At 42.0% G+C, this 22,247-nt stretch overlaps 1 protein-coding gene and 1 long non-coding RNA gene across 5 annotated transcripts in view; one reads left to right on the forward strand and one right to left on the reverse strand.

Annotated features, from left to right (window-relative positions):
• The window catches only part of FOXO3 (forkhead box O3), a 125,434-nt gene that overhangs the window by 94,024 nt on the left and 9,163 nt on the right, over positions 1-22,247 (forward strand). For 3 of the 4 annotated variants that reach the window (XM_025925326.2, XM_086707542.1, XM_086707544.1), the window contains one exon: positions 10,631-12,066. In XM_025925326.2, the coding sequence (XP_025781111.1) occupies positions 10,631-12,031 (1,401 nt within the window). In that variant the 3' untranslated portion in view covers positions 12,032-12,066. Of the gene's footprint in view, positions 1-4,035; positions 4,326-10,630; positions 12,067-22,247 lie in introns of those variants that run through there. The other variant, XM_086707543.1, reaches the window with a different exon arrangement.
• LOC147581137 (uncharacterized) overlaps positions 14,822-22,247 on the reverse strand; it is a 50,108-nt gene continuing 42,682 nt past the window's right edge. Inside the window, exon 3 of the long non-coding RNA XR_015251457.1 lies at positions 14,822-15,069. This is a non-coding gene — a long non-coding RNA (uncharacterized LOC147581137). The remainder of the gene's footprint in view (positions 15,070-22,247) is intronic.

The following is a 22,247-nucleotide window of genomic DNA, read 5'->3' on the forward strand; positions in this document are numbered from 1 at the left end:
GTCAAGCACAGAGACTTGGCCTTGGTAGATGTCAAATACATTAAGTTCTTTCAGATTGCAGGTGAAGTAGACTCTTCTTTTGGATTTTTCTGTTCTTGTTTTTCTTTGGATGTGCCTTGGAGGAGACTTAGTACCAGAGTGTGTTATCTATGATTTTGAGTCTGCCTCTGAGGGCTCTGGGCCAACCTCATTACCAAGAATGAGGCCCTATAGCATCTCAAGGCAGGTAAGGAGTCAGCTCTTCTCCCTAGATGGACATGACACCTTTGTGCCAAGCCCTTGCTCCTCCAAGTAGCTCACACACTGTCATGTTGCCCTTCTTAGCATCTCTTATTACAGAGAACCATAAATCTACTAATTAGGCTGTCATCTTGTTTTTGGAAATTGGATTGTATAATTGAAGTTAATACTCAAAGGGGAGACTTGCTACTTCACATTTTACTGTGGATGGTTATTTCCATCTTCACTCACGTGAGGATTGGTCATTGAGCTCATGTTTTATAACATTGCCAAGTATAATTCAGGTTTGTTTTGTGGCTGTTGCCCCTTTTCACCAATTCACTGATTAAACAAATATTTTTTTGAACACCTACTATGTACCAGGCCCCATGCCAGGTGCTAAAGCTATAATAAGACATGGTGTCTGGTTGTGAAGAGTTCTATATGTGTTTGGGGAGACACGTTCTCCTCAAATTATAAAACAAGGCAGACTGAAGTTGGATGGCTTGGTGGCTGGCTGGCTGGATGGGTAGAAGATACTACCTACCCATGCTTTGTGCTCCCTGCACTTCATCCCTTTAACCAGTGTGGTAATCCAGACATTGGAACCGATGTTGTTTCTGGGTATTACTGTTCTACCTTAAGGCCAGGAGATCAGAGTTTGTCTCAGCGTGGCGTCCACTTACTAGCTGATTGACTTCAGGTACTCCCTTGTATCTCTTTGGCCCTTTGTTTCTTTCACTATAAAGTTAAGGCTGCGTGTTACTAGATGGGTTTCAGAGCTCTCTCCATTTTCCCCAGTTTACTTTTTACTGAACTTCCTGCTCTGATCACTTATATAATGCCATGAAAGTGATTATTAAACTCTGATGTATTCCTGAATTCTGGTCGTGTATTTCCAATGCCTTTTTATTCTGTTTCCACCCACAATAAATTTTCAAACTGGAAAAACTTGTAGCTTTATTGTTTTTTAATCTAAGTGAAAATTATGTTAATAGTAAAACTATTTCTGTTCTACTTTGTTCTACTCTGTGGAGTCCATTTCAAGAATGTTCTGTAACTTCATGGTGTTTAACCCTTTGAGGCATCCATTTCGTGTAGCTAGCTGTGCATGGTCTCCACAGGGAATTGACATAGTGTGTGCCCGTGTGGGAAAGGGAAATGGATTCAGTAACAACATCAGGGAAGAAGCTTGGAGAAAGAGAGCAGGAGCTGCCAAAGGCTATAACTTTAACCTGCTTTCTGGGGATTGTAATTCTATTGACTGCATGCCTTTAACTGCTTCTCCCTCAGTCTGGGGAGAAGGATGGGCAGGGGATTGGAAGCAGGAGGGCTCATGGGGAGGGGCAGGGTGCTGCCGACAGTGGGTGTGGGCAGAGGTTGCAAGGCTGCCAGGGTTCTCTTTGTGCCGGAAGTGCAGGTTTGGCTGTAAGGAATGGAATGTTCCCTTTTGCCCTCCAAGAACAGAAACAGCTGTGGAAGAGCTTGAAAAGATTACTAAAAGAAAAAAAAATTAATATGAAAATAAAAGCCACATAGAAAATCCAACAAGACTGCAGTAGAGTAGTAGCCGTCTTTTTCATGCTCTTCGAGAGAACTTTCTTCCTATCTAGGATTCCTTTTTTTCATTTGAGGGCAGGACAGATTGTCTGCCCAGCCCTTCCTCTTCTAAGAAAGCCTCATGTGTCTCATTTTGCTTGGGTAAAGAATGGGTTCATTATGCTGATTATCAGATGATTGCTATTATTTTATTCGGTTTAGTGAGAGACCAGAACCTGTCACTTACTGCATGAAAACTTGAAGCAAACGTTAATTTTCAAAGGAGGTCTCTGTGGGTAGAGGATTATTGTTAGCAAATTTAACAGAAATCTTGTTTCAAGCTGGAAATTTAATCCTTCAGCCAAGTTCCTGACAATATTTATTTTAGAACATTGTCTTTTTAAAATAAGTCCCTTAATGGTTTAAACTTAGTGTTTTAAACAAGAGTAAGAGTAGAGCTAGCCTGGGACTTGTCTCACACATCAGGGTTGATTGTGCAATGCTTTATGTGAATGTTTATTTAAGTTTTCTTCTCTGTCTAAAAGGCTTGCTTGCCTATTACAGCTGGTATTCCATATAGTCAGAAATAATAACTGTTTCTGATTTCAAGTCTGTTTTATGCTATCATGCTTTCTGTACTTGCTTTTGAACAACAGGTTAGCCCCAAAGAAGATAAAATCTAGTGGAAGCTAGCTAAAACCTAGACTCTACCAGTTTCTAATAAGAAGGACCAGCCTCACACTTGCCCCTCAGATGGCGGCACTACTTGGCTCTTTGTCATGTCCACTCAAGGATCTTTGCCCTGAGTGTAATGATGTAGTGTTTTGCACAGTTGAGGAATGAGAAGGAATGAGAAATGGAATATGTGATTATTATTTTTGAGACTGAATATGTCCTCAGGAAGTTCATCAAGTGATATTTTGCTGTCTTAACAGTGGGAGCTGATAAGTACCTCAGGATTGGGGTATGGCTTTTTCAGTAGTTATTTTTACCCAGTCTGTCTTTTTGGCATTTTGCTTGAAGGATAGTCTATGAAAGGGATTGTATGAGATTGCATGCTAATTCAGGGAGGCTCCTGAAAATTATAGGGATTAGCTACTGTCCCAGCTCATCCTGTCTTCAGCCTATTATCAATTCTTAGTTTTGTGAATGCCCACATGTTCTCTTTTCTGTCCATGCCTATCCATGCTGGGTGGAGAAGTGGCACAGGACAGAATGAGATGACCATCCACAGGCAGTACAAGGTCAAGGACCCTTCTTCCCTGTCTCCCTTGCCTTTTTTTTTTTCTTTCTAAGAAAAAAGATAATCTGGATCCCAGTGGCCTGAAAAATTACTCTCTCTGTTTTACTCTGCACATATAATCACAGCTTGATTCTATAGCCCCAGTTCTCATCCTTATTTTCTAAGTGGTGGGAACTTGAACTTAGAAAACACCGATTCTGCTTCCCAGACCTGGGAAGACTAGGGACGGTTAGGTTGGACTCAGAGTGTCAGTCACTGGAAAGGCAAGGGGGAAATTCCAGTGATTCTCAGCTCTCCTTGCACAGAACAATCTGGGGAGCTTTAAAAATGCACCTCTACCTTAGCCTTACCCACACCAATTGAATCAGAATCCCTGGGAGTAGGGCAGGAGTATGTAAAGCCTCCCCAGGTGATTCTAATGGGCAGCCAGGGGAAAGAATTAATACTTAAGAGAAGTCATGGCCTTGTCCAGAGAACTGCCTTTGAAAGAGCCTGTCATTATAAATCAAAGGCCACTTCCCAGGCCCTCTCCTAAAGCTGTATCTTTGCATTACTCTGCAGTGGCACCCAGCCCCCTGGGTCTCCTCGTGACTTGTGGTTTTCATTGGGCTTTTCACGTGACCTTTATCATCGACCGCTCAGGAGATGCATATATTAGAATGCAGGCATTTGGCAGCCTCATTCTGAATTGTCATTGCCCACAAGTCAAAGCAGTGAGACCTACTTGAAATGCTGGTCCTATGTGTAAGGTAGATGAATATTGTGTCTAAAAGCAGTCTTTTGCAGATTGTCCCCACTGAAATCCCTTAGAAGGCCAGGTGGATGCCTGCAATCTGCCTGGTGGGGAGCAATGGGTCTGGCTTAGGGGTTGACAGCCATAGCTCTCATTTTGCTACTTTTGAGACAGCACAAAAAAAGAGAGGGAGGGGTTGTCTTCAAAAAATAAATAAATAAATAAAATGGAAGGTAGGCAGGGGCCTTTAAGAGTTAAATTACACAACTCCCTTTTTATTTTTAAAGTCAGTGGATTCCTTGTTGCCGTTGCTGAGAAAGATAAATTGATACCACATGTTGCTTCCAGACAAAACCCTCTCTGTGTTCCAGGGGGAGCACATGCAGCTGGTGTCTGGGTTAGTGGACAGTCTCCACAAGGTAAACATGGGTTGGAAGGGGCTGGAGTGGACATAGGGTAGCAACAGTTAGGAAATTACCAGTCACTCCTGACTGACACAGCACCTTTGAAATACTTTTAAGAGTCTGAAATCTTCCTGGAAGGAGCCGCCCTCTCACCTTTTGGCTTAAATTATACGATGCTCGGAAAACAGTAAGTGAACGTTTCTGATGTCACTGCTTCCGTATGTGGGATTTGACAGTTGAGAGCCTCTTTTGTGCTTGGCACTTCAGTGAGTACTTTGCATGCGTAATTTCATTTAACCTTCCCGAAGATCCTAGAGTTAGGCAGAGAGGGTAATTTTATCCTCATTTTGTGAAAGGGGCATCTGAGGTTCACTCAGTTGCCCAAGGTCATTGGACAAATGTCAGAGCCAGGATTCTAGCTCGGACCTGACAGACATCAGAGTCTGTACTCTTCCCTCAACATCATGCTGCCCCACCTCCATTAGCCACCTTAAATTGTGTGTGTGAATTATCCACTTTGTAAAGTTCCAGTGGGGAATACTTGGTCATTTCAGGCAGCTTCTCTTGGACACCTAACCTAATCTGTTCTGGGTCCATGTGTCTTCACAATCAGTTGGCATATATGTAGTGACCATGTGCACTTTAATATTAGTAATAAATGTATCTTACAGTAGAAAACTGCCTTTCAGGAGAGCAAGAAAAATAATTACCAGATTCTGATAAGTACAGTCATCTTTATGCTAATTTCTTCAAGGAGAACCAAGCAAAGAAATCTCATGCTGACTGTGGGCCACAGCCCAGAGTGTGAAATCGAGTTCCTTCATACTACCTCCTTCACACACCTTCTGCACATACCTCCTTGAAGGATTAGGCCACTAAATACAGCTGCAATCACACAGGACACAGGTTTTCCAGATCTCTTCCTATTTAACTCCATCGAAAGCATCTAAAGCATTTCTGTCCCAAGCTTGCTTGGGTGTAAATCATTTTGTAAAAGAGAGCATTGACATAAAATGGGATGAAGAGTATTCTTCTCTCTGCTCTCTCTTCAGACACATTGTGTTAGAGATGCTTTAAGGATTCTCTAAATCTTTGGGGCAGGTTGGAAAAAAAACTGGCATATTTGTCCCTGACACTAAAATTTCTTCCTAGAAAATGTTTGCTTTCCTATAATTTCCAGTATCTGGATTTCTTAGTAGTGAACTTAAATAACCAGAACTATTCACATGATTTGGGGTTGAGGTTGTAGTGTAGCTTCGTGGCTCCTTTAGTAAGTGTGATGACAGAATGGCCTGTGCTCTAGCAATAGGACTTTTGGTTGTTAATATTTACCTTATCAAGTTAACATTAAGGAAAACACATCCTTAGTACTTCAGCCAATTAACAATGGCTTGCCTTACAAAGTATTAGAAAAGTTAATTTTAGTCTTGTCACAGCATTCTTTTTTTTTTTTTTTTTTAATGTCTTATTTTATTTTTGAGAGAGACAGAGACAGAATGCAAGTAGGTTAGGGGCAGAGAGAGAGGGAGACACAGAATCCGAAGGAGGCTCCAAGCTGTCAGCACAGAGCCCGATGCAGGGCTCAAACTCACAGAACTGTGAGATCATGACCTGAGCCAAAGTCAGATGCTCAACCGACTGAGCCACCCAGGCACCCCAGCCATTCTTCCTTTACTTCAGCTCCCAATCCCCAAACTAATGTAAAATCCTAGAAATATAAACTGTTTTGTATGGTATATGAATTAGTGGAAAACTATAGAATATTTTCAATGGCGGTTTTTATAGTTTAAAATACAAGTAGGGAGGCACCTGGCTGGCTCAGTTGGAAGAGCACGTGACTCTTGATTTCCAGGTTGTGAGTTTGAGCCCCACGTTGGGTGAGGAGATTATAAAAAGGATAAATAAACTTAAAAAAATAAATAAATAAAATACAGTACACCGGAAACTAATTTACAGACCATAATATAGAGGTCTTTAGAGAACTTAAATGATAGATCATGAGATTTTACAGTTGGCCTGTTTTCAGAAATCCCACTTCTCATTTCTGGGACTGATTTGAAGGAGTATCATCCCTTTGAAATCTTACAGAAGTCATATCGCCATTAACTTTTGTTATCAGGGAAGGTGTGGGGAAACATCATACTCCTGACATTTTATCTGGCATTTATTTATTTATTTACCTTTTCCTGCTTTCCCAAAATTTAGGTAGAGAAACTACTGATTAGAATCATGACCTGTAAGAAAACCAGAATCTATTTCTGGAATCCACCTTGTTAGGATGAGGGAGCATTTGAACTGGAAATGGACAGAAGGACCATATTTATTGGCCTTTGGATTTTATAAATGAATTATGGATTTTATAAATGGGAAGCTGGCCAGCCTATATGTATAGAGGCTCCTGAGATAGGGGACTGTCACAATGGTGGTGGCATTGTGTTGTCTTGGTCATATAACCTGAAAAACCTGTCTGAGTGTTGTGTAGGTAATATGCCTAAGGGCATGCATTCTGCTAGTAATAATCTCTAAAACAAGAGTAGAGCAAAGAGTGGAAACTGAAGCTAGTCACCGATTTAATAAGTCAGGTTTTGTTTCAGAACCTAAGGACAGTTAACATTGGTTGGTGTGGTGACCATTGCCCTCTCCCTAGAAGGAATGCTATCATGGCCTCCTTAGTAAAGAAACACAAACATGGGCTGTGTGAGCCTTCACTTTCTTGTCAGTTCTTCTGAAAGACTTTCTTTAAAAAAAGGTTTATTTTTAATTTAGGAAAGACCCATCAAATTATTATCCCTATTTCATAAACAGAATTACAGTAATAAAGTTGTGCTTTTATATCCTTGTTCTTTATTAAATGTTTCTTTAAAATGTTAACAGAAATAGGTTAAACGATGACTTCTAAATAATTTGGTGACAAACCTGTGAAAGGTTATATAGTAAAAGCATTGGATTTGAGTACGGAAAACAAATTTCACTTTGGGTTATATAGGCAGTGTGACCCTGGTGTAAGTTATTTAATATCTCTCAGCCTGAGCCCTCATATAGATGATGAGAGCACTGATACCAACTTTGCAGGTTTATTATAAGGATTAGAGACCATGAATTTAAAAGCTATGGCTCAGTAACTGGCAGTGCTCTAATTAGGCAGGTTCTCATTTCTTCACCCTTGAGATCAGGGCTCTGGGCCCTGACATCTTGTCCTGTGCTTCTGGTCCTAAATGTGGGTATTCCAGCCCCTTTACCACATGTCCTTACAGAAGCTTAATTTCTGTCTCCAAATTTTAGCCAATTGTAGCTTGAAATTTTGTTAAATTATACATATACATTGTTGAAGTTTAGAGTTGTAGTAATAGATGACTATTAGAAAGTTCATGTAGGGCATTTTGGAATTCTGTAAAGTGTTCCTTTTTTTTTGTAGTTGGTTTGGAATTGGTGAAAATAAAAATACATTTAAAAAATACTATTCTCTAAGAGCTTTTTTTTTTTTTTTTAAGTTTATTTATTTTCAGAGAGAATGCACCTGTGAATGGCGAAGGGGCAGAGAGAGAGGGAGAAAGAAAGAATCCCAAGCAGACTCTGTGCTGATAGCAGCCCATGTCGGGGTCAAACTCCGGAACCATGAGATCATGACCTCAGTCGAAATCAAGAGTCTGATGTTACAGACTAAGCCATCCAGGCACACTCCCTCCCCCTCAAGTGCTTTTTAAAGAGGGGATAACAGGATACTTAAGATTGGTCATTATTAATCCTAGGTGTTATATGAACTCATTCCAAAACTTAGAGCAAAGGGGCCTGGCCAGGGTTCCACATTGCTCCCATATAGCTTCAGAACTTTCCTGTTTTCACCAAGAAGTTTAAGTTTTTTATTTAATATATCTAGTCATTTGAGTACTCAGATAGTAGAACCACCTTGCACCTGCCTTTTTGAACCCTACAGAGTGAATTTTAAGAATGTGCTTTGAATCTGTTTTATAAAGGGTTTTACTTTTTAAAGAAATATAATTTCTGAACCATTAGTAGACATGTCATTATTTTATTTATTTATTTATTTATTTATTTATTTATTTATTTATTTTATTTTTTAATATGAAATTTATTGTCAAATTGGTTTCCATTATTCTTTTAAAAACCAGAAGAGTAAAAGGGAATCAGAGTATATAGTCTCCTGGGCAACATTCGTCTTATCAGATACTCACTATGTTGCCTGTTTTTTTCTCTCAACTGTGTCTTTATGGGCATATCATAGAAATGTCAACTTATGACCCGTGGTTGTTCATGTTCATTGCCCTCCTCCATGAACTGCAGGCCCTCCTTACATAGGAACACATACATGGGAATCACTGAGTATTTTGAGTTACTTATGGTAAAATCCTGCCCACTTTCTGCGTTCTAAAAACATTCTGGTAGAACACATGTATTTGTATCTTCTACATAAATACAGTGGTGATTGCCAATTTTTTAAAAACTATGGGAACTTCTAGGATTGTTTGTATTTCATATACTGCACAAGGCAATACTTTTTGTCTTTAACTTGTGAGTAAAAACTCATCTGTCCTGTAGTTTCTGTTCCAGATGTGGAGAAGACCATCAACTCCTCTCTTTTACTGCACATGAGGCATTTTATAGACTAGAATGAGCCCGCATCAGGTGATGAGCTCTCCCCACCATGGACTCTGTGTTTTATAATAGCAATAAGAACACCCTGACTTGGTAGAGTGATCAGTTCCTAAAGCATATTACCATATATCATTCTTACATCATCCCTGTCAGGGAGGGATGGTTTGGATGTTGTTATGGCTATAATGAAGATAGAGAAGTGAAGTTGTTGCAGACAGATTAAATGATTTGCTCAAGGTCACATGGTTGATCATTGCAGAGATAGGACTGGATCTAGGTCATCCCAGCCAACCAAGCTTATCTACCAAGCTGAGAGGAAGATCTTGCAAGATGGCTGCAGTTGTTAGGATTTTAAAGATATTTTACTCTTTTTTTTTAATCCTTTAATATGAAATAGTTTTAAATGTACAGAAAAGTTGGAAAACTACTGCAGAGTTCTCATATCCCAACATCAAGTTTCCCGTTGTTAACATCTTACCTTAAAGTTTAGTACATTTGCCACAACTAATGAACTAATATTAATACCTTATTATGAACTGAAGTCCATACGTTATTCAGATCTCCCTCATTTTTACCTAATGTCCTTTTTCTGTTCCAGCATCCTGTCCAGGTTGCTACGTTACATTTAATCATCGTTCTTCCTTAGATTCCTTGTGGGTCTGACAGTTGGGAAAAGTATGCAACAGACATTTTTTAAATGTCCCTTAATTGGTATTTGTCTGATGTTTTTCTCATAGTTAGACTGGGGTGACGGTTTTTAGAAGGAAGACTACAAAAGAGGGTACCATTTTCATCGTATCATATCAAGAGTACATATTATCAACATGACTTAGCCCTATTGATGTTGACCTCGATCACCTGAGATAGTGTTTGTTTCTCTACTGTCAAGTTACTTTTTCCCTCCTTTCCAGACTTAACTCTTTGGAAGGAAGTTACTATGCTCAGACTGCATTGCCTGGAAGGGAAATATCTATATAAATTACTTGAAATTGTTCTGAATGGGCAACTTGCCTATTTCTGTCAACTCAGCAAATTTTACTCTACCATTTTCTTCTTTTTTTTTTTTTTTTTTAATGTTTATTTTGAGAGAGAACGAGAGTGTGAGCACAGAAGGGGCAGAGGGAGAGGAAGAGAAAGAGAGAGAGAGAGAGAGAGAATATCCCAAGCAGGCTCCACACCGTCAGCTCAGAGCCCGACATGGAGCTCGATCTCATGAACCATGAGATCATGACCTGAGCTGAAATCAAGAGTTGGATGCTTAACCCACGGAGCCACACAAGCACCCCACCATTTTTTTTTCTTATACCTGGCAGACAGGTATGAAATTATGGCAGGAAGAGATGGAGTTATAGAAAGGATAGGTAACAATTCACACCAGTTGAGTTTATAGTAGTGATTAAGAAAAGGTAGATGCTGCCTTTATACTAGTGGAGGAGGGAACCATAAGAAAATAGAGTAGCCCCTTGAGTGATTAATTACCCTTAGAGAGCCAGGGAGATTTGTTGCAAAATGGAAGAGTGCTGTGGTAATAAAATTATATAAGTGTGAACTTCAGTGTAGGAAATAGTATTCTAGAAAAGGACAACAAAACTTAGGAATTTGGGGAAAACAGTGTCATTGAGCATATACATTTCCAGCATCTCCTGGATATGAAACCATCTCCCACCTCCTAAATACCACAATTGGCCATTTACAATGTTGTCATTGTTCCGAGCTGGGTGGGGAGCATATCATACAAATGTTTATCTTTTTTTTGTTTTTCTTTTTAATCCTCCAAAAACTAAGGAGGCTTTTAAACATAAGTCTGATTGACTACTTCTGGCTGCTTAGTTTTGGTCCATTTTGTCTCATATTCTGCATTTTCCATTCTCTCCACAGAACTCTATTCGGCACAACCTGTCACTGCACAGCCGTTTCATGCGGGTCCAGAATGAGGGGACTGGCAAGAGCTCTTGGTGGATCATCAACCCTGATGGGGGGAAGAGCGGGAAGGCACCCCGGCGGCGGGCTGTCTCCATGGACAACAGCAACAAGTATACCAAGAGTCGTGGCCGTGCAGCCAAGAAGAAGGCAGCCCTGCAGACAGCCCCCGAGTCAGCAGATGACAGTCCCTCCCAGCTCTCCAAGTGGCCTGGCAGCCCCACGTCACGCAGCAGTGACGAGCTGGATGCGTGGACCGACTTCCGCTCACGCACCAATTCCAATGCCAGCACGGTCAGTGGCCGCCTGTCACCCATCTTGGCAAGCACGGAGTTGGATGACGTCCAGGATGATGATGCACCGCTCTCCCCCATGCTCTACAGCAGCTCAGCTAGCCTGTCACCCTCTGTAAGTAAGCCATGCACCGTGGAGCTACCACGGCTGACCGACATGGCGGGCACCATGAATCTGAATGATGGGCTCTCTGACAACCTCATGGATGACCTGCTGGATAACATCACACTCCCATCGTCCCAGCCATCGCCCACCGGAGGGCTCATGCAGCGGAGCTCTAGCTTCCCATACACCGCCAAGGGCTCCGGCCTGGGCTCTCCAACCAGCTCCTTCAATAGCACGGTGTTTGGACCCTCATCTCTGAATTCCCTGCGCCAGTCTCCCATGCAGACCATCCAAGAGAACAAGCCAGCTACCTTCTCTTCCATGTCACACTATGGCAACCAGACACTCCAGGACCTGCTCACTTCAGACTCACTCAGCCACAGCGATGTCATGATGACCCAGTCAGACCCCTTGATGTCTCAGGCCAGCACCGCTGTGTCTGCCCAGAACTCCCGCCGGAACGTGATGCTTCGAAATGACCCAATGATGTCCTTTGCTGCCCAGCCTAACCAGGGGAGTTTGGTCAATCAGAACTTGCTCCACCACCAGCACCAAACCCAGGGCGCTCTCGGTGGCAGCCGTGCCTTGTCGAATTCTGTCAGCAACATGGGCTTGAGCGACTCCAGCAGCCTTGGGTCAGTCAAACACCAGCAACAATCTCCTGTCAGCCAGTCTATGCAAACCCTCTCAGACTCTCTCTCAGGCTCCTCCTTGTACTCAGCTAGTGCAAACCTTCCCGTCGTGGGCCACGAGAAGTTCCCCAGCGACTTGGACCTGGACATGTTCAATGGGAGCTTGGAGTGCGACATGGAGTCCATTATCCGTAGTGAACTCATGGATGCCGATGGGTTGGATTTTAATTTTGATTCCCTCATCTCCACACAGAATGTTGTTGGTTTGAACGTGGGGAACTTCACTGGTGCTAAGCAGGCCTCATCTCAGAGCTGGGTGCCAGGCTGAAGGATCACTGAGGAAAGGGGAAGTGGGCAAAGCAGGTCAGTGCCCAATGCTATGGCATTTAATAACAAAGTGTGGTTAATTGGGGGGAGGCTGACTTTTATTTACTTTGAACTTTACTCCACATTGAGAAATCGAGAACCATGGAGCAGTGGTACACGGTACATGGCTCCCAACCTGTTCACCTCCAAGTCAGGGCCATCAGGTGCCCCTCTCCGCAGTTTGCTGACAGCTCAGGAATTTTACTGCTAGTAAAAAGAACATACACATATTCAGATATTTCATTCTATTCTTTTTTTCTTTTTTTGTATCTAGTCATCCTCGCTTACCTATGATACAGGTCTCCCTACTTGATGGATGGATGAGGATAGAATGGAAAGGGGGGAGGAAGGGAGACCTTAGGTTACACAAACTTCAAGATTAAGGACCCAGCCAGAAGACATTCTTAGATGCTCAGGTCCAACACCACCTTTGTCGATCTTCCATGTTATGGTTTCTTCATCTTTTTCCAGTGAAGTAACAATTCACAGGTACTTCTAATTTAACTGTAGAATATATATTCTGGACTCTTTCATGCATGAGTATTTCCACCAAAAGCAAGATCTGTTAGGCGTGCCTGGGTGGCTCAGTCGGTTAAGCATCTGACTTCAGCTCAGGTCATGATCTCACTGAGGTCTGTGAGTTCGAGCCCCATGTCGGGCTCTGTGCTGACAACTCAGAGCCTGGAGCCTGCTTCGGATTCTGTGTCTCCCTCTCTCTCTCTGCCCCTCCCCTGTTTGCACTCTGTCTCTCTCAAAAGCAAACATTAAAAAAAAAAAAAAACAAGATCTGTTAGATTCTTCACCATAGGACTAATCATGTTTATGAGTTAGCGTTCAGCATACAAGCATTTAGAGAGCAAAAGATTACATTGGAAACCGTTTTTATGTGAATGAGAAAGAGAGCACTTGGTCATGTGCTTCTTGTTCCTCAACGTGTAAGTGAGGTCAGGTTCCTAACAGTGACGTGAATTGCAAAAGGGGGAAGAGATTTTTTTAAATTGTGGCATTTTAATACTGTTGGAACCAGAAGGATCATATAACATGATGTGGTAAGAAAAGCATTTTATTAAAATCAGAAATCAAGGGTTCAGTTTCACTTCTGCTAGTTGCTGGCCACTATCAGGGGTGTGCCACTTAGCTTCTGAGCCTCAATTTCCACTCTTATAAAAATGAGTAGAATAGCCCCTTTGTTACCTCTCACAGGGTTATTCTAAGCATCAAATGCACCGAAGTATATGGAAGTGCTTGTAAAACTGCAGTGGGCTGAAATATGTATGGTGTAATTAGGTAAACATACTGATTGATAGAAGAGTAAGCACAGAGCCCAGAAAGGCTAAGTAGTTTGCTGAAGGTCACACAGCTGGACCCAAAATCCATATTTCCTGAATGGCTTGAACCATGATAGTTTTCCCTAATTTTCCTCTAAGTAGAAAAAAATAGGAAGTGCTCTGAACTGAAGCCAGCATAGCAGAAATACACAAGCTTGCCCCAAAACTCTCCTTAAGAAGTAACATGAGCACTGGGGTATTCTGCTGACAGGTTTGTGCCTCCAGACCCTACCCATGTTCAAGAGCTCTGTCTGTTCTGTGCCCCAGCTCCTCTTTTTAAAAAACCTCAGTAAGCTCCTTACACCCTTCTTTAAATGGTGTAAAAGGGAAATGCGATTCAAAGCCATAAAAACCCGGAGCCTTGTTTAACCCTCTGCCCTGGTGAAGGAATTACAAGGGTCCCCTATGGTGAACTCACTGCAGCTCACGGGGTAGTTGTAGAAAGAGGAGTGTCAAGAGTGTTGCGGTGCTGCAGCTTCTCAGCTTTCCCAGGCATAAGCGGGCCCCTAATGGGACTCAGACATCTGTTTTCAGTCATTCAATAGCCCTTGAGATGGTAAAAAGACTGTAATGGAAGCTAAATAGGGTGACACACTTGCATGTCAGCCAGTTCAGTACCAGAACTCAGACTGTGAAGATTTTGCCTTGAGAAATAGAGACATTTGGCTTTTAGAAGAATAGATAGTTTGTTTTCCTTTAAGAAGTGGAATGTGATTGTGGCTTCTAATGACACAAGTAAATTTTAATTTTGGTAGAGTTGTAAAGGAGACCCACTTTCTAATTTGTTGAAAAGAGTTCAGGAGAAAATGTAGTATCAATTTTTGTGTAATTTTTCAAGTGTAGGTTTTCTTTTTAGTTGAATAGCAGACCTTTCTTGTATATGTATAATTCTAAAAGATTGTATAAAAATATTTTAAGGGAGATTTAAATACTTACATTTTAAAAACATGTTTAATGAATTATTATTTGAATAATAAATAACCACTTTTGGGATAATGCATTTTATTATGCCCTAATGGAGCTTTAGGATCGTTTAGTCACCTTTTTCTCACAACATTTTGGGGAGTTTCTTTTGAGAAGATATTTCTTCATTTAAAAATGAAAAGCCACCAAAAATGTCCTGAAAGTAAACTAGCTCAATGTGATCAGAGCAAGAGAAAAAGCATCCTAAAGACGGTGGGGTCTTTGAGGGAGTCTGGTTTCTAGGTGTAGGATTTCCATATTGCTTTGGAATGAGTTGTTCTTCTAAACTGCCAGGAGCACATGTGACCTGAAGTATATTTACCTTTAAACTTATCTTGTGTCTATCACATTATTGAAGACTCTTAAATTCACAGAACAGGCCTGAAGTCACAACCTCAGACCTCTCTTCTCCCAAATGAAGTACCCCAGCTTCCCAAGAGTTGTTCTAGAATAGCTTTCTTGGTTTGGCTTTTTTTTTTTTTTTTTAAACAAGTCGCCATGGTGTTCTCCAAACTCCTTTCCTGCCTAAACTGAGGGCCACGTGGCCCTAAATTGCAGTTGTGTAGTTGTGGAGTAAACGGAACGGCTCTGTCCAGTTGACAGTCCTTCTGGAGAGCCGTGGAGAGGTGCTTCTCTGGAGGGCTGGGTGTTTCACACACACGTCATTCATCTTAGACTATGTGTAAAATCCTTTGATCTGTGGGTCTATCTGGAAAAGAAAAAAGAACGATACCTTTTTACGAGTGCCAGCTACTGGGATGTGAAGGGCACTTTCTTCTCTATAAAGCATGGTGCACATACTTTGAAATTGGCAGTGGAGTTGTCTGTGAGCTAGTGTGGTGGTTGCAACGCTGAGCTTCCATGGAGCCCTCCTGTATCTGACGTGGGTCTCCTCTCAGTGGGAAAGCAGCCTTGACCTCACTGTAGTTTTGAGGTCAAAAGATGCCTAAGTTCACAAGCTCCTTCATTCATCTTCACCTTTTGACATTTGGAGACCCCATTAGGGAACAGCCCAGTATTTAGTTTTAAACTACTTGGAGATAAAGAATGGAAAACATCAAGAAAGAATGTTTCCGCATTCTAATATTCTTTCCACAAAGTGGCCCTAGTAAGAGATACGTGATGATCCAGAACTAAAAAGAAACAGTGGTATACTAGTGTGAAAACAGCAGGATCTAGTGCTGGAGGCCATTTAGAATTTATATTTAGGCTGCTTTCCAAAAGGAGCAAATCTTTGATACTTGTTGAACTAATATTTGAATGCTGTGATCTGTTACATATTCATGTTGGGGAATAGAACTAATTCTGACCAAATACAGACAATGTAGGCTATTTATGTCATGATCTTTTTCTTGATGTAGATATTTCTGTGTTAGGTAGTATAATGTATGATAAATATGAATCTGTAGGTATTGCATGGAGAATATACCCTGTTACTTGCACTTGTGACTGTAGTCTACTCTTTGGTTACAATATGCCAGCCTCAAGAATTCTTCATCTGCAGGGATCTTTATTCTTACCTTTAAAAGAACCTGCAGTCTGAACTGTCATTCATTGAGAGAATGGCTGTCTGGATCCTTTTAGCGTTGACAACAGTAAAAGAAAATTGACATAGCTGTGAAAAGGGGTTTTCTGTGCAGAGGCTGGTATACTCCTTACATACATCCTTTTCTCTGGCAAGCTGTGATACCTAGCACTGAGGCTGCTCTTCCTGGGCAAAGGGACAGAGCCTGAATGACTCTCACTTTAAGCAGTTGCATTTATAAATGGCTTTCTGGACGGTCTCTTTGGCCACAGAGCTTATGTGGAGCATGAATAAATGGGGTGAAAATCACCTGAATTACTACTGGAAATTCTTGTAAACTTTAAGCTCCCACTAAATGCTTCTTTTTCCAGGGTTCATAATTCTCAATACTCAACATCTTATAAATAAAGTTTCAGGGTGCCTGGGTGACTCAGTCGGTTTAACATCTGTCTCTTGATTTCGGCTCAGGTCATGATCTCATGGTTTGTGGGATTGAGTCCTACGTTGGACTCTATGCTGACAGCACAGAACTTGCTTGAGATTCATATTCTCTCTCTCTCTGTCTCTCTCTCTCAAAATACATAAATTAAAAAAATAACATCTTCTCAAGTACAGTCTTCCCCCAGGTGCCACATATGCTTCTCATAAGGCTTCCCTTTCTGTATGGAAACTGGAGAAAGGACCTTGACGGGATCTACTTCTGTGCTATCACTGGAGAGATTGGCCAGGGGGCTGCCTTGTTCCTGGGGCGGGGAGAAGGATGTTTGCTGACTGCTTGCTCTTTCCGACTTGGAGATGCATGCTTTAATGCTAGATTTTCATTCCAAGGTGGAGAATCCCCACTTTGTAAGAGGCATCCCCCACTTCACCCTGGTTTTATTAATGTGTTCATTTGATTTAAAAAACATTACTTTCCCCCATCGTCCAAATTGTTTTGAAGTTCCAAAAACTAAAATGAGTTAAAATTTTGTTTTGAAGGGAGAGCCTGGGTGGCTCATTTGGTTAAGTGTCCAGCTTTGGCTCAGGTCATAATTTTGTGGTTCATGAGTTTGAGCCCTGCATCGGGCTCTCTGCTGTCAGCACGGAGCCCGCTTCAGATCCTCTGGCCCTTCCCTCCCCCCCCCCACCCCCCCCACCAAATAAAATAAATAAGCTTTTAAAAATGGTAAAAAAAATAAAATTTGTTTAAAAACATTTTTTGGTATGAAAACTAGTAATACTTCTGATATTTAGAGATCCTGTAAATGAGTGTTTCTCAAAGTGTTTCACAGAATACAGATCCTCAAGGTATTCCTGGGTATTATGTAGAAAATGTATTCTGTGGTCAAATTTGAGGACTACCATGTTAAACAGTGAAATAGGGATGTTTCGATGTTTCCAGCAGGGTTTCTCAGAGCCTTTTTTAAAAAATATAATTTATTGTCAAATTGACTTACGTACAGTGCTCATGCCAACAAGTGCCCTCCTCAATGCCCATCACCCATTTTCCCTTCTCCCCCAACTCCCCATCAACCCTCTGTTCTCCCTATTTAAGATTCTCTTGTGGTTTGCCTCCCTCCCTCTCTGTTTGTAACTATTTTTTCCCCTTCCCTTCCCCCACAGACTTCTGTTAAGTTTCTCAAGATCCACATATGAGTGAAAACATATGATATCTGTTCTTCTCTCAGAGACTTTTTAATATATGTTATGAGCCTTGTAGATAGGATTGCATTATTTCATAAATTCATTTGATATTTTGAGTCAAATCCTTTTTCTTCAAGAAACCAGGACCAGTGTTCTAAGAAAACCCCTAAAGACATGAGCCAGCTACCCACTTCAGTTCACTGTCCCTGGGGTTCTGTTGTGATGGGAACTGTGGATTTAAAAAGCCTCCCTACAACCCAGTCCAAGTTAAGTATTGTCTGTGTGGTACGGCAGAGGGGCTGTGGGATTTGTAGCAGGCTTCCATTTTCATGGCTATATGTCATTGAGTCAAGTCCCTCCTCTGCTTATCTGTGACCCAAGGTTAAAATGGAAACCTATCCCACAGAGCTCTTGCATGGGCTAATGTCCTTTGGCAACTTTTTAAAAAGTTATTTAATATTTATTGTTACTTAAAATGGCTCCAGAGGTTAATACAGAATAAAGGAGCCAGCCAAGCAAGCCAGTGTTACACTGTTGGCAGAAAGAATGAGTACATTCCTCAATAAACTAGAACCAGTCCATTTTCTTATTAAAAAGGTATAGCAGTTGCCTATTGGGTGAACCTTTTTGGTGATTTTTCCCTAGAAGTCCCACCTACCAATTTGGAGGTGCCTGTGAGAGAAGCTATTGTTTCACTAACAGCCCTCTGTTAGGGAACTTCTGATGCAGATGGAATGAGAAGGTTTGTATGTGGTACCTAAAATGCTCCCTTAGCAACTTTAAAGGATTGTCTGAGAAATCCTGGCTTTCCTTGGGTGCCAATCAGTATCCAAAGGGCTGGTAGCGCTCTGCTGAGGGAGAAGCCTCGCCTTCCCCCTTCTCTGCTCCCTCATTGTGGCCTCTTCCTGCTGGTAGGGAGCCTGGAAATCTGATCATCCCTCTCCCACTGCCAGCCCATCCCAAGCCATGCAGAGAAATAACGAGCTGTTCCAGCCCTCCTAGGGCTGTCTTGAGAGCCGAAATCCCCAAGGTTGCCCCACAATAAATAACTTGGTGCTGGCAGAGGTCTGGCCATAGACACCCCCACCCCTGGGGCTGGCGGTTTACCCCCTATTGGCTAATGTGACACAATTTGGGATTCCGAAAATGTGGTCGCTGTGCCCTTACCATCTCTTCCAGTGAAAACCCAGAGAAAATGGGCTGTTCTTATCCGGGAGCTTTCCTCCCAAAGAAGCAGGACCAAGACTGGAACTGAAGCACACTACTCCCTAAAGAACCGCTGTGCACTTGGGTGCAGGTGCTGTGTTTTGTTTCTCTTCCCAGTAATAGATGGGACTGCACTCTGTAATTCTAGGTTTTCTGTTTTTTTAATAACCTCTTTTTTGCTAAAAATCTATGACATTCATTTATTAAACGATGAGAATTATTTGGTCATGGAAGCCTCAGAAAGTAATTCCACTGTTTCTGAAGGATAAAACGTTAATTGCCAGTGTTGGTTTGATTGAAGGTTTGTATATCAGTATGTCTTCTCTCTCCCTCTCTCCCCTTTCCCCTCCCTCCTCTGTGTATTTCTCTCTGATGAAAGAAAAGTCTGGATAGTTAAGATTTTCTTTTTTTTTAAAGTATTCGTGTCTGTGTGGAGTGTTTGATTTGACTCCCTAAGGGAATTTAACGGCCAAGAAGAGAAGGCCAGAGGTTCTGAGGTTGAAATTTTAAATTAATTTCCAGTGGGTTTCCATGTATATGTGCCATTGTAATTATTTGGAACTTCCATTGGTCATTTTATGTTCAGAAATGATCACAAAGCAGTACAGCCCAACATATCTGTAAGTGATCAGAAAATATGTGTTGACTGGTAGACCTGTTATAAGTCAGCCCTTTCCCACTGCCTGAATGCCTTAAGCCAAAGCACTCTGTGTCCAGCCCTGCTCAACCCAGGTTGCCTGCTGGCTGGGGGCCCCGTGGAAGGGAGCTGCAGGCACTTAGTAGGCTGCATAGAGAGAGGAGGGCCACCCATGCCGCACAACGTGTGGATTTGCCTCACTCCTGGAGTCTACACTCCTGGCCAGACTGTTGACCTTAGGATGGTCCTTTGTCTCTATTAATCTCGGAGCCACCCTTGAGACCTTCCTTTCAGTTCCCTTCTTGGTTTCCTTCTTCTGTTGTGCTGGTATAATTGTTGCTTCTTGGCCACCACCTGTGTCACCTGCATGTCCTGTCATACCTTACAGGTGGACTGTTTGTGGAACTAAAATAGCTCGTTTTGTGTTTTCAGTTTCAGAATCACTTTTGGAAAAATTAGATTATCTTAAAAACCTTGTATATCTAAAGCAGGAAAAGAGGACTTTGGAGTCGGCTCTCTTCAGTACCTAGTTGTGGAACCCTTAGATGGGCTGGCACACTGCACCTACATTTGCAGTCCCAAGTCCCAGCGATCTAGTGTGCCCCAGACTGAAGGGATGGCTGCACCCCTCCCCCTGCAACTATCCCCACCCCCAGCGACTAAATGCAGTGAAGTCACACAGGCAAACATAAACACGTGGTGTTCAGCTCATGGTTTATGGCTCTACGCGTTTCTTCCTGGATGACAGTTCCCTCTTGTTTGTAAGTGGTGAATCACTAAAGCGCTGATAGCAAGTTGAGAGAGTAGGAAGATGTTAATTTGGAGGCTGGTAATAAAGGATGTGTACGGTAGGATGTACAGAAAAGATGGGAGGAGGTAAATATTAAATACTATTTTAAATTTAAAAAATTTTTTTATTTATTTTTGAGAGAAAGAGTGAGGGGGAGAAGGGGCAGAGAGAGAGGGAGACACAGGTTCCGAAGCAGGCTCCAGACTCTGAACTGTAAGCAAAGAGCCTGACGCAGGGCTCGAACTCATGAACCGTGAGATGGTAACCTGAGCCAAAGTCAGACGCTTAACTGACTAAGCCACCCAGGCACCCCTATTATTTTAGGTTTTTTAATTGTTGTTAAATTAGTTGAATGTTAAAAGTGTGCCTTGTATTGATCCTTAGGTGGTTTCATAAGAAACACAGGGTTTAGAAAGTTAATCAGAAGTCATCCTCCCCAGAAAAGGACATTAAAATTCTGTGTTTTGTCCCACAAGCAGTAGGTTCTGCCTGAAATAAGATTAAGTCTGAGCAAATGTGAGTAGGTTTAAAATGCTTCATGGAAGCTTGTAGCATTTAAAGGCTGCTAAGTATTTGAATTGGCAGAGGGGAAGAGAGGGCTATTCCAGGAGGATGTTCATTCATTTCTTCAGCCAACATTTATTTTGTGCCTATTCTATATTTCAACTTTCCAGTCTACTTAGGACATCAAGAAAATTTTATATATTATGCTACTTTAGGGCAAATACCATGTCTAAGATACTGCTTTTAAAATAATAGGTGCTCCATAAGTATTCGATTTGGGGGTTTTGCTCTGCTTTCAAGGAATTCAGCATATTGGGAGTTCAAGGTCTAAAAAAGTAACCATCTGAGCACTGTGTGATTAAATGCCAGGTGAGTGGCTTAGGAGTTTAGTAGTGAACAGCCTGGGGAAGGTGGGGCTGGAGGACTCCTCTCGACACATGGGTTGATTCACCTGTGTGGGGGAAGCAAACCAGGCAAAGTGTGATTGAACCTGACCATTGGGTGAGGAGGGTTTGAACCCATCAGCAGTAGTGGGAAACAGAGCCTAGGTGAGGACAGTGGAGCCTGAGCCCACAGGTCTCTGCCAGCAAAGTTTTGGGGATATTATAATTAAGGTTACATAACCATGAGTCCAAAAAGACCTAAACATCACTTAAAGGCTTTTGCCTTTAAAACGATTCTTTAAAAGATGTAATACAAATTTTACATGCTATGCTATGTGGTTTGAAAATCTAAGACTCTTAAGAAAATATGAAATCTCTACAACTTTGCTGTCAATGGTAAATTAATATGTATCCTATTTCTGCCATGGTAATCACCATATTCGACCCTGGAGGCATCAAGGCTATTGGCTAACATAACCTCTGCCCAATATAAAGACAGAGATAGGACATTCTTCAGTGAAATGTATATTAACCATCAACAATCCCTGCAGTTTAAGCCACAGGACAGTCAGTGCCTCTCTGCAGGTCAGCCCTGCCTTCATCCCTCAGCTGTGACACACTAGGATTGTGGTTCCTTCTCCTGTTTCTTCAGTGGTTTATCAGTACAGCATAAAGGCTGCGTGGAGGGCAGTCCACACTAGGTCCAGATTTTGAAGTGTCCTGGAGGGAAAGGCTTGTCAGCGGACTCTCACCAGCCTTCACAGACAGGCTTCACCTGCCCCCTTGAAGAACCCAGGAATTACTGGGATGTAGCAGAAAGGAGTGCTCACACAGGTCAAGCTTTAACACAAACTGAACTTTTTTTTTTTTTTTTTTTTTTTTTTTTGGGGAATAGCATGGGTAGCTGAGTGTCTTTCCAGTGTTACCTTTGCCATAAAAAGCTTCTTATAGTAAGCTTTCCTATGACATCCCCACCTTCTCTATAAATATTTACTTGCCCATTAAAAAGCATCAGAGGGGCGCCTGGGTGGCTCAGTCGGTTAAGCGTCTGACTTCGGCTCAGGTCACGATCTCGCGGTCCGTGAGTTCGAGCCCCACATCGGGCTCTGGGCTGATGGCTCGGAGCCTGGAGCCTGCTTCCGATTCTGTGTCTCCCTCTCTCTCTGCCCCTCCCCCGTTCATGCTCTGTCTCTCTCTGTCTCAAAAATAAATAAATGTT

This window comes from Puma concolor, chromosome B2 (genome assembly GCF_028749965.1).
Source record: "Puma concolor isolate L17-30 chromosome B2, mPumCon1.1.hap2, whole genome shotgun sequence".
In the NCBI taxonomy this organism is placed as follows: Eukaryota; Metazoa; Chordata; class Mammalia; order Carnivora; family Felidae; genus Puma; species Puma concolor.